Source organism: Adiantum capillus-veneris, chromosome 16 (genome assembly GCF_014529385.1).
Source record: "Adiantum capillus-veneris isolate H3 chromosome 16, ASM1452938v2, whole genome shotgun sequence".
NCBI classification, from domain to species: Eukaryota; Viridiplantae; Streptophyta; class Polypodiopsida; order Polypodiales; family Pteridaceae; genus Adiantum; species Adiantum capillus-veneris.
The window spans coordinates 16,335,253-16,348,178 of NC_140946.1; the positions used below are offsets into that span (position 1 = coordinate 16,335,253).

The following is a 12,926-nucleotide window of genomic DNA, read 5'->3' on the forward strand; positions in this document are numbered from 1 at the left end:
TTTATTTTGCTCTCTTGAGAGAGAGAGAGAGAGAGAGATTGCTTTTGAACTGGAAGCTTTTGGGGCTCTGCTCTTGGGTATCCCTTGTAACCTTTAAATACACGGTTTAGGGCTCACTTCTCAGGGCATCTGGACGCAGAGTCTGTGAGAGAAACCCTAACCGCTCTTTGTACTCTGACATTGATTTTAATACAAAAAGAAATACCGAAAGGGGCGCCAGTCTTTGGGGCCAATATCTCTAGGCACAGAACTCCGCTGGGCCAGTGCAAATCTATTGTGATCTGTGAATTGTTTTGAAGTGGTTATTTAGTGCTGTCGCGATTGATTCTTGACTTGGAGTGTCCAAGTCTGTTACAACACCGGAGAGCAGTAGGGTGAAGTACTTCGCTGGATAAGACCCTTTTTTCCAAGAGGTCTTTCACTTGGTTCATAATCGCTTCAGTCTGGGCTCGGCTCACACGGTAAGGTGGCCCGTTTGGTGGTGTGCTTATAAGTATCAGATCAATAGTATGATCCTCAGGACGAGCTGGTGGCAACTTGCTTGGCAGGCCCTTAGAGAACAATGAGCATGTGAGGAGAAAATCTTGGCGTTCTTTTCGAGGTCAAAACATATTCGACCTTCAATCATTATTCAACTCTCTCTAGAAAATCGAGTAAAGAAGCTGAATTTTATCAAATACAATCTCTGTGCCCTTCATTTGTTGAAGTCGCTTTCTCAGCCCGATAGTCAACCATGACGATGTTCTTGTGGTACTAGGGGATTTCGAGGAGGACGTCACAACCTCCCAAGCGAATTACGTAGAAGTCCTCGTGCCCTAAACACCCCTGACATTGCAAACAAAGTTTGCCAATGATAGGTATAATGGCAACATCCCGTCCGGGTTAAGCTAGAACTACCTCCGCCTGTGGCCTCAGCCTGTCGGGCGTAATTCCAAATCGAGCCGCCAATTCAAGTGAAAAGAAGTTGGCCCTGGCTCCTCCATCAAAGAAAATGAGGGCTTCCGGATCTTTCACTTTGCCCTAAGTGCGGAAAAGTTTTGTACTTTCGTTCATCTGACTCGGTTCGGGCCCCATGCAATGTGGTACCAATTCTGCTTTCATCGGCCTTTTCTGCCACGTTTCTCTGCTGCTCTAGAACTCTCTCGCCTATCTTCAATCTATTCTTGTTGTGCCTTTTTAGGGCACTTTGTGGAGATGTGTCCAAATTCCCCGCAACCAAAACACTTCCCTCTTATAGATAGATAGCCCTTTCACTAAGAGTCTGTCTGTTGCTAATTGGACTATTCTTTTTCTTTTAATGATTAATTTCTTTTTAGGATATTTTATTGTGTACACTAAGAACTGTTAAAAGATTGTAGCTATAAGAAGTGCCATCAAGAACGGACAACTCTGATGTGTCACTTGATGGGTGACGGTAAACATCACGAAGGAGTTTCCGTAAGTTCGGTGGAAAGGGCCGGGTTACAAGTGCCCCTGATGCGTCACATGATGGGTGATAGGTGCATCAGTAAGGGGGCATTCCATAGGCTAAGGAGGAAATCCGAATTGAGTAAGAAAATACGCGTAAAAACGCAAGCACAAGAATAAAGATGGGTTCAATGAAGCTTTTTACGAAAAGCAGGAACATTCGCGGGAGGGCAGATGCTTTCCCGCGAGGAGTCTGTGTCTGCATTGCATCTGTGCCGTGTTCTGCACCCGAGGACGCCTGGAATGTGTTCATGTAGCATTATTTTCACTAACTAAGTGAGTTTTTAAAGTTTGAACAGGCCGGTCACTAGTGACCAGCCCTCTTATAATAAAATAAAGCAAGGCTCTCAAAAAAATCCAACGCTAATAAAGCTAAGCAAGCTGAATCAACGATCTCTCTCTCTCTCCTCTCTCTAGAAAACGCAGATTCAGCGATCTCTCTCTCTCTCCTCTCTCTAGGGGCACCAGGGGTTTTGCTTTTCGGCTCTATTCCCGCCGGGTGCCAGGCCCTATAAAGTAGCAGCCAGCGTTCCAGTTTTGGGACACGCCGGAAGCAGCAGAAGAAGCTAGCGCTGGGATTCTGGAGCAAGTGTTGGCGACGGAAATTGCAAGTGTTCGTGTGACGACTGAGTACGGAGGTCGCTTTTCCGAGCAAGGAGCGACAGGTATAAGGTGTTGATACGCATTGAGAATTATTGCTTTGTGTGGTTTGTTTTGCAGGAACCTCCCGTCTTACGGGAAAGCCCTTCACGGGAAGTACGGCTTCACGCTTGAGTCCCTTATGGGAAAGTACGGCTTCGCGTCTAAGTCCCTCACGGGAAGGAACGGCCTTGTGCCCAAGCCCTTTACGGGAAAGCACGACCTTCGGGTCTAAGATTACAGAACGGAGGGGCTTCCTCGGGTTCTCGTGCTTGTATAAGAATTCTCCCTGAATAAAGAATACTCTTGACGGGGGGGGGGCCATCTTCTGGTCCCCAATACTGTGTCGATCTTCTCCCTTCTCTCACCTTTACAAAGTATTTTATTTTTCAGATTTCTACGTGCTCGTGTACGCTCCCGTTTTGTGACAGTGGTATCAGAGCTCGTACTCCTCTCTTTCTCTGCAAAGAAGGACGATTCCGGGAAGAACGGGAAGAACCATGTCGGGCCAAGGGAGAAGCGTTGAAGAGGAGCTTCAACAAGTGCAAGCTCAGCTTGCGGATTTGCAACAAATCTTACTATTGCCAGATGTCCAAAAGCTCTTGGGCGGAATGAAGAAAACGAATGGAACTGATGGAGCCAGGCATCCAGACCACACTGTTGGCATGAGACCACAGGAGGAAAGAGAAGAAGAACGAGATGCACAAAGGATCTTCGGATCGGAACGAACGACCACACTGTTGGCATGAGACCACAGGAGGAAAGAGAAGAAGAACGAGATGCACAAAGGATCTTCGGATCGGAACGAACGGCCTACTCCAAGGAAAGGCCAGGAAAAAGCGCTCTCTTTGCTAGACGAGAGCAAGGACATCTCTATCTCATCTCCATCCTACTCTCCTGATTATACTTCTACTTCTCGATCAGCTCGTCAGAAGAAGGAAGCCGCTACTACTACTACCCTACATCAACCTAAAGATGCCTCGATTCAAGAAGCATGGTCGCAAGTCTCAACATCGCATGCGAGTCTTCAATCGGGCAACAAGGACATCAAGTTCGAAACGTACAACGGACGGAGAGACATCTCCAAAGCACTGTCCTTCATCAAACAGTTTGAAGTCGCCTTTACCAATGGGCACTTCACAGAAAGATCCAAATTACGCCATTTGGGGATGCACCTCAAGGAAACGGCAAGTAATTGGTGGTTAGCCAAGATTCTGGAAGGTTCTTAGGCCAGAACTTGGGAGAGCTTCAAATATGAATTTTATGAACAATTTCTTCCACCTGACTTCGAGCAGGACATACGAAAGGAATGGGACTGGCTTGCCCAGAAGGAACATGAAGGAATAACGACTTATGTGGACAAGTATTGGTCGGTTCTTCTGAAGGTCACTCCCTTCATGAAGATTGCCGATGAGGAAAAGAAACAAAAGTTCGAAGCGGGTCTTCAACCGCAGCTTCGAAAGAGTATGAAAGTGTATCCGCATGATACTCTTCAGAGGATGATGGAGTCAGCAATCATTGCTGAGGATTTGCACTCAACTGGGACGCCCAAAAAAATGGAGCATAGCACTTACCGTGCAAGACAAAGAGGGGTCTACGATGACCAAGGGGGCCAAGGAAGAAAACGTCCTTCATCTAGGGACCATGATCATTCTAAGAAGCCAGAGGGCAATGGCAAGCGAACTAAGTATCTCTCTCCTACTCAACTCCAAACCTTCAGAGAGGAAGGAAGATGCTTCTACTGTGGAGAGAAAGGACATATGAAGCCGGACTGCCCTCTAAAGCAGCGACGGCAAGAACAAGCCTCTACGAGGCAAGATAAAGCAAGGAAGGAACCCGCTCCACCAAGCTCGAACTCAATTCCAGATGTTCAAGGAAACACAACGGAGAAAGGGAAGCGTCAGCTTCTGAAGGGCTGCTTCTGAAGGGCTGGGGGTCTTTGAACAACCAGCGAGTACTAATTCTTTATGATCCAAGATCCACAGATAACTTCATCTCCCTGGATACTGCGGAACGTTTGTGCCTCACACCGGCTCAGCTTGGCACACCGGTTACCTCCGGATCGGCATTCGAGGGGTTGACAACCAATGCAACTCCCGTGCAAGGACAGCTCAATCTTCGGATTGTCGAGTACAAGGACCACGAATCATTTTTGATGGCACCCATCGAGGGATGTGATATCATCTTGGGTATGCCATGGCACTTCCACATGACACCTGTCCCCGATTATGTGGAAAAGACCCTCACTTTTGATCATGGGGGTAAGAAAATAAAGATTCATGCTGATGCAGGAGATTGGCAGTTCCCAATTGTAAGTCATATCTCCATTAAGAAAGAAATGAAGAAGTGTGTTTCTGCTTACTTGATTTTTGCACGTGAGAAGGATAAAACTAGTGGGGATTCACTCTCTAGTCTGGAAATTAAGTGTTTTCAATTTATTGAAAAGTACAAAGATTGTTTCACGGAAACACTCCCTGATGAACTACCTCCGGTACGCCCAGAAGATCACCGCATAGATCTCATACCGGGTAGCTCGCCTCCCAATCAACCCCCTTATCGGGTGATTCTTGCTCAGCAAGAGGAAATTTTGAAGCAAGTCAACGAGATTCTAGAGAAAGGGTTAGTACGGCTAAGTGCTTCACCCTACTGCTCTCCAGTTCTACTGGTGCAGAAGAAAGATGGCACGTTCCGAATGTGCATAGACTATAGGTCTTTAAACAAGATCACGGTCAAGAATTGCTTTCCGATCCCTCGGATTGATGATATACTTGATAAGTTGCAAGGTGCAAGTGTCTTTAGTCGCATAGACTTAAAGAGTGGGTATCATCAGATACGGATCGCCCCTGAGGATGTCCATAAGACTGCTTTCCGCACAACCTTTGGACTATATGAATTTTTGGTAATGCCTTTCGGCTTGACCAATGCTCCTGCGACGTTCAATCGCATGATGGACCGCATTTTCAGCCCGTATCGAGCTTTTACGGGAGTATTCTTTGACGACATACTCATCTTCTCTAAGTCAGAAGAGGAACATCGGAAGCACTTGGACCAAGTGTTTCAAGAATTGCGAAAGCATGAGTTGCATGTGAATGCAAAGAAAAGCGAGTTCTTTCTCTCAGAGATACACTATCTCGGCCATATAGTCTCTCACAATCAAGTGAGTATGGATCCTGCCAAGATCCGAGTGGTAGAAGATTGGCCTATTCCCACTACGGTACATGATGTACGTAGCTTCCTGGGATTATGTTCGTATTATCGAGGGTTTGTCCGAGGATTTGCTCATGTAGAAGGACCACTTCATGATTTGACAAAGAAGAAGATTCCTTTCAGATGGGGATCGAGACACCAAGGAGCTTTTGATCAACTCAAGTACTTGCTAAGCCATGGACCTATTCTGATAGTGCCTGACTTAAGGAAACCATTTGAGGTTCACTGCGATGCTTCAGGCGATTGCATCGGAGCAGTGCTAAACCAAGAAGGCCATGCAGTGGCCTACGAAAGCAGACGGCTTAAGGATGCAGAGTTGCATGCATCAATCTACGAAAAGGAACTCACGGCTGTGATTCACGCCTTATCCAACTGGAAGCACTATCTTCTAGGAGCGGATTTTGTGATCAAGACTGATCACCAGAGTTTGCGGTACTTTCTTACGCAAAGGAAACTATCTTAGAAGCAGATGAGATGGGCAAACTTTTTGTCTATGTTTCACTTCCAGATCCTTCACACGGCTGGGAGTAAGAATGTGGTCGCGGACGCATTGTCCAGGCGGCCAAGGGTGAACGCTATCACTTCGGTGTATCGCCAAGAATTAGAAGCACTACCAGATTTGTATCCGAATGACCCAGATTTCTCCACCATTTGGGGAAAGCTACATCGTGGAGAGAATGAGTTTCCCTATTCTATTCGGGACGGTTATCTCTACCATCATCAAGCCATATGTGTGGCGGAACCATTAAGAAAGAATATCATGGATGAAGCACACGCTTCGCCTTATGCAGGTCATCGGGGTATTCTCCCTACGACCTTAGCAATGGAAAGATATTTCTTTTGGCCTAGCCTTAAAGCAGACATTGATAAGTATGTCAGGGAATGCTTGGTTTGCCAAAAAGTGAAGTATGATCGGCATAAGATGCCTCGGCTGCTACAACCTTTGCCTGTGCCTAATGAACCTTGGGAAATTATTGCCATGGACTTCATCATGGACCTCCCTAGAACTCAGACTGGAAATGACGCGATCTGGACCATTGTGGACAGGTTTAGCAAGCAAGCACACTTTATACCAGTCAAGAAAACGATCAAAGCAGATCATATGGCTAGGGTCTTCCTGGCACAGATCTTTAAGCATCATGGAATGCCTAAGTCTATTGTGAGTGATCGAGATCCTCGCATGACAGGAAATTTTTGGCGTGCCTTGATGGATAATCTTGGTACGAAGCTGAATTTTTCATCTGCCTACCACCCTCAAACGGACGGGCAAAGAGAGATAGCCAATTCCAGAGTATTGGATATGTTAAAAGCTTATGTGTCAAACCGGCAATCTGACTCGGAGAAATATTTGCCTCTTGTTGAGTATGCGTATAACAATACCATACACTCATCGACGGGGAAAGCACCTTTTGAGAGTCTCTATGGTAAGCCTTTGCTTCCACCGATCCTTTTAACTAAGGATAAGATCTTTGCAGCAGATGAATTTGTCCGGGATTTGGACACAGCCTACGGCTCTCTCCTCTCTCTAGAAAACGCAGATTCAGCAATCTCTCTCTCTCTCCTCTCTCTAGGGGCTCTAGGGGTTTTGTTTTTCGGCTCTATTCCCGCCAGGTGCCAGGCCCTATAAAGTAGCAGCCAGCGTTCCAGTTTTGGGACACGCCGGAAGCAGCAGAAGAAGCTAGCGCTGGGATTCTGGAGCAAGTGTTGGCGATGGAAATTGCAAGTGTTCGTGTGACGACTGAGTACGGAGGTCGCTTTACCGAGCAAGGAGCGACAGGTATAAGGTGTTGATACGCATTGAGAATTATTGCTTTGTGTGGTTTGTTTTGCAAGAACCTCCCGTCTTACGGGAAAGCCCTTCACGGGAAGTACGGCTTCACGCCTAAGTCCCTTGCGGGAAAGTACGGCTTCGTGCCTAAGTCCCTCACAGGAAGGAACGGCCTTGTGCCCAAGCCCTTTACGGGAAAGCACGACCTTCGGGTCTAAGATTACAGAACGGAGGGGTTTCCTCGGGTTCTCGTGCTTGTATAAGAATTCTCCCTGAATAAAGAATACTCTTGACGGGGGCGGGACCAGCCCATCTTCTGGTCCCCAATACTGTGTCGATCTTCTCCCTTCTCTCACCTTTGCAAAGTATCTTATTTTTCAGATTTCTAAGTGCTCGTGTACGCTCCCGTTTTGTGACACTGTCGAGGACGTGTATCTTTCTTTTCTTTGTCCTGGGAACTCTCTCTCTTTCTACTTTCATTTTCAGAAGTAAGTTGGGTTCTCTAAGTCAAGATCTCATCTATGGGGTAAGTCAAATTGCCTGAATGTATCGCAAAACCCAGTTTCACATGACTCACAATATAGAATTTGATTTCTGTTCCAAGCAGTAGGCTCGGATCTCTGTAGGAAGTCCGTAGCAAAACCGCTCAATCTGTTTCTTAAATGAGACCTTCTTAAATGAAGAGGTTGGGAGAAAAGAGTTCCAAAATCTCTCGCAATAAGCGTCCAAAGAATCTCTCTTGGTCATCCGAAGATGATTCCAAGCAGTTCGTATATCTCGCTCATACTCCCGAGTCAGCCAAGAAGAAATAAAAAGCCTTTTGAGTTTCAGCCATTTAATTGGCGCTTCCTTGTTCAATAGAAGAGTGAACCACCATGTTCGAGCATCTCGAAACCCAGAAATAAAGAAGTGCTTCTTTTCAAGGGTGTTTGTCCATGTCTTTCTGCGAATACAGGTTCCGCTTTTCTGCACTCGTCTGTCTTTTCAGCTTTCCTCACTACCTAAGAGGAGAAGCAATGGCCACACGCTATCTTGAGGAAATCTTATCAATCGGGTAATTTTTCAGGTATTTCACCAATCTCGGATCCCTAGAGTACTTAATCAATCTGTTCACACATATGCCAATCTGCAGTTGACGTTTATGTTCCTTTCTAGCAAACTTGTCCGGAAAAAAAAAAATGCCCAAATCTTCATTCTTTTCTTAAGTTCCCGCGCCGGATTTTCAACTTTTCTTTGCCTTCCCACTGAGAGATGTCATCTCCGTCAAATTCTTCATGAGAATCAATGTGTAATCTGGGATTCTTAATGGCTTTATGCCCTGTAAGACAGAGCGATGAAGATGGGAGCACGCCCGATGTGCGATGTATGAAGGGTGGGAGTGTTCTACTACTGGACTGGAGGCGTCGTTATATTCATCGAATGATGCCCTTGCTTTTTAGGCTAGTTTGGTGTTTCTTTCGGCATCAACTCTACCATTGGCTAATAAGTCTGGGGTCCGGACACGAAGATTATTTCTCAAAAGCTGTGCGCGCTGCAAAAAGGATCGGATCCTCTGTAGAAGAAGAATCTTTCTGTGCTCTGATACCACTGTAACAAACTTGGACACTCCAAGTCAAGATTCTACCGCGACACAGCAGAGATTCACTTCAAAACGGTTCACAATTCGCAATTGATTAGACACGGCCCAACGGAGTTCCATGCATAGAGATGATGGCCCCAAAGATTGGTGCCCCTTTTGGTATTTCTTTTTGTATTAATCTGAGTTCAAAGTACAAGGGAGTGGGAGGGTTCTCACTCTCAGACTCTGCATCCAGATGCTGTGAGTTGTGAGAGCCCAACCCACCCATTTATTGATTACAAGGGATGCCCAAAAGCAGAGCCCCAAAAGCTTCCAATTTTTTAAAGCTCTTAAAATAAAGCAATGCTCAAAAAGCTTCTAATTTCAGCCTTGCATAGGATTCAGCTGCGCAAAAAGCAAGTAGTCCATACAGCTGCCACGTCAGCCTGCTCCGCTTTTCCCGTCGCAAATCACGGAGATCCGCACGGTACTACCACGTCAGCATGTCAGCTTGATTTCCGGGATCTGCCAACCGTGTGTGTGTGTGTGTCCGGTCTACTGCTAGGGCCATGCCACATCATCGATTTGTGACACCAACGTCCAAGGACATAGGAGCGCACCTATTGGACTGAGCATCCCATACCACCTGGCTTGTTACATCCACAGACATCAAGATGGACACCTGAGCAGTGTAACAGGAACAGACAGAATGCAGCCCAAACGTTCGAAACGGCGTTCCAGACGAGTCTCGTTCCCAAAATGAAGTCGGGAACAAAACGCCATTCCGGAACAGGGTGTAACTGGAACGGGGGGGATGGGGCAGACGAGTCTCGTTCCCAAAATGAAGTTGGGAACAAAACGCCATTCCGGAACAGGGTGTAACCGGAAGGGGGGGGGGGGAATGGGGCATAACATGAGGCAGAACGGTGGAACACGGGGCGGAACGGGTAAAAGTAGGCATTTGGGGGCATATTTGGGGTTGTTAAGGGGACATTTGGGGCAATTTGAGGGCAGGTTTGGGGCAAATTTGGGGTTGTTTAAGAGTTGATTTAGGACTAAGCTGAATGGAGGTAATTCAAGCCTTACTTTAGTCGACCATTCTGGCCCCGTTCTCGTTCCGGCCCCACCTCCTCCTCGTTCCCATCCATTCCGGACCCTCCCGTTCCGGGTAACTATGCACCTGAGCTGTGTCCGGCCAAGTGTGAACATGGCCCTATGGTTAGGGTTGGTTAAGGAATCCTATAAATAGGACCCTACGCTCATTTGTGAGCTAGCTTGTGTGATCATCACACTTGGACTCTAGGGCCTTGGCAGCTCTCCCCGCGCATCCGTGTCGATGTGGGCTTGTTGGTATGGGACACCAGCCCTTGTGGTAGAGGCTAGCCCGAAGGTTGCAAGCTCCCAAGCTCGAGGGTCAGCCCATATTGGCTCTATGGCTGGGAGGTGAGCTTGATGTCAGCTCTCCACGTTCATTTATGCCTGAGTATGGCTTGTGTCATGTCATGTGTGCAAGATGGATCCGGCGAGGGACTAACACAACCTCACCCCCTCGAGGTGACCTCGCGCACACCTAGCCTCGTGGACTAACTACTGACAATCTATCAATGAAGGTCGTCATCCACAAATGAGGCTTTGACCTCATTTCATAAGTGATGTAATGGGAGGGAACCAAATGCCAACTGAAAAGAATAAACTAGATCAGACTTTTGGCACTTCAAAACAACTGAATTGAAAGAGAGCAAGAGAATCCACACGAGACATGGAGTGGCGAAGTTCCACACCCATACGGCACTGGCCCCAAAACCCCTAGCGCCCCTTTCGGTATTTCTTTATATTGCTTCAACAGGTTACAAGATGTGGACTCTGCTCTACTACTCTAGTATGTAGAATGCCAGAGAGAGACCCCTGTGCACATATTTAATGGCCCTTGGCCTCTTCAAAAGTAGTTATATGAAGAGCAACACATCCAAAAGCTTATGGTCCAAAGTCTGGTGACCAAAGGGTTGTCCGTACAACACAGCCACGTCATCAGCCAGTTCCCAAAATACGAGCAAGTCCGTACAGCATGATGACGTTAACAATTTACGAGAGTTGAGTTGAGTTGAGTCGAGTTGAGTCTTCCTTAGAGTTGAGGCCCCTCGGCCAAGTCCTCCAAAGTTGGTAGGGTTAAGATTTTTAATCATAACATCTTTAGTTTTAGGCCCCTTGGCCATCTTCTGCAAGTTGTCAGATCTTCATTCATCTACCATCTCACCAACTTGTGACAAGTGACCGGCTACACTGGCCGGGTGCCTAGACACTGGACACACATCTCGACGGTCACATGAAGTAAGTCCCCTCTCTTGCGACGGGGACACAACATGTTTCTTGCGAGTGAAAGAATGCCCCACGCTCTTCATATGTCTGCTCAGTTGGACCTTCATAGCCGACTGTAACTTGGGTTCGCTTATCATGCGCTTCAATCATTGGCTGATTTTGTATATATTTGGCATAGAGAGAATCTTTGATGAGGTCAATCAATGAATACTTGCACCTTCACTTGGTGTTTGAAATCTGCAACAGCCGGGTCTAATTCCGAATTCGGGCTGGTCAAAGTGCCACATCAGCAGCCCATGATTAACACATTAAACGCAGCGTGATTTGTGATGCACTTTCTCAGCTTTAATTTGGCTATTCCTACATCCTCTATATCAGTTGATATTGGTAGTCGTGCTGCTCCCGTATCCTCTACTACACATGCAAATCCCAAGGTTCCTACTAAATGGGCTCACACTTTACTCGCTCTAAGCATGTATGCAAGTAGTTATTAATTGTTACTCTAATGCCCTTGGTTCTTGTTGTGTGCCTTTAGTTGCTCCGATTTGGTGCAAGTGACTAGGATTTGTTAGCCATACGTCCACTCGTATACTCGATCCCCATTCTTACCATGACAAAAGTGTCCCTAATACCCCTTAGGCTTCCACTATGATATGGATAGAGGTGTCCATATTATAGCCCTTCGTTGTAAGAAAACATTCTAGGTGTTATATTACTCCAAAATAAGTAAATATAACCTAAACTTAACAAAAACATGGACAAATATCCAATTCCCTAGCTACAAGCTAGGTTTACAAAAACAAATGCTTTCTTTCAACAATTCTATTTATGGCTGATATTAGAGCATCAAACCAAGCAATATGACATGATGTATTTAGAAGATATAAACAAATAGTGCCTTCAATACAACAGGCGAGGACTTACCCAACAGCAGTACACATTCTTATATCCTCCTTAAATTGTTATCCTTAATATTACAGATACATGAAATTGAATCATGCTCGCTCTCTCTCTCTCTCTCTCTCTCTCTCTCTCTCTCTCTCTCTCTCTCTCTCTCTCTCTCTCTCTCTCTCTCTCTCTCTCTCTCTCTCTCTCTCTCTGGATGCAAAGAAAGCACTTACCTGAGAGATGGAGCCCTTCTTGACAAAGCGAGAAAAGGACGAGGTGACAGCGTTGAGACCTCGGGTGAGGGCCGTCTCATTGACGTCCACCATAAAAACCTGTAGCTGAGCAGCAGCCGCGAGCTGGGCTATCCCAGACCCCATCTGTCCTGCGCCGACCACCCCCATCACCTTAACGTGCTGCGCCATATTTTGAGAGACAGAGAGAGAGAGAGAGAGTGAGAGAGATCCGTGTTATTTTTCAATTGTGATATATATGTATATATATTACAACTCGCTCGCTCTTGCTATGACACAAATTAAATTAGTCTAATGATACTTGTTTACATGATGTCAAATGCCGATTTATTCCTCTCCATGTTGGGTGCGAGAGAGAGAGAGAGAGAGAGAGAGAGAGAGAGAGAGAGAGAGAGAGAGAGAGAGAGAGACATCTACCTCGATTCCATGGAAGGCAACACACAAAATGTTGCTTGAGCTGCAATGAAATACAGACAGTGCCGTGGGGGGAGAAAAATACAACGTCGGGGCTAGCTTTCCTGGGCATTCAAGCTTTTAGGGGCTAGACGTGTAGAGATAGTAAGGCAAGCTGCAGCTCGATGATTTGCTCATTTACCAGCTATGTCCTTCGTAATGGGTCTTGTTTCGCCAAGTGGAAAGCTCGAATCCTTGTCTGCTTAATGTATAGTATAGATAGATAGTATAAATTGGTAACTTTGGCTGGTGGAAACCGCACAGAGGGCATGCTAAATCTCACCACATTTTGGAAGCCTCTTGTCATTAAAAAATGCCCTTTCCGAGGGTAAAAATGTCAGAGTTCCTTTGTTTTCATGAACGTAGGGACACATGGCAG

The 12,926-nt window shown here is 46.3% G+C and overlaps 1 protein-coding gene across 1 annotated transcript in view; it reads right to left on the reverse strand.

Annotated features, from left to right (window-relative positions):
• LOC147438614 (3-hydroxyacyl-CoA dehydrogenase family protein) overlaps positions 1–12,318 on the reverse strand; it is a 47,810-nt gene extending 35,492 nt beyond the window's left edge. Inside the window, exon 1 of the mRNA XM_086484663.1 lies at positions 12,077–12,318. Coding sequence (XP_086340789.1) covers positions 12,077–12,265 — 189 coding nt within the window. The 5' untranslated portion in view covers positions 12,266–12,318. The remainder of the gene's footprint in view (positions 1–12,076) is intronic.
• Positions 12,319–12,926: the final 608 nt, after the last annotated feature.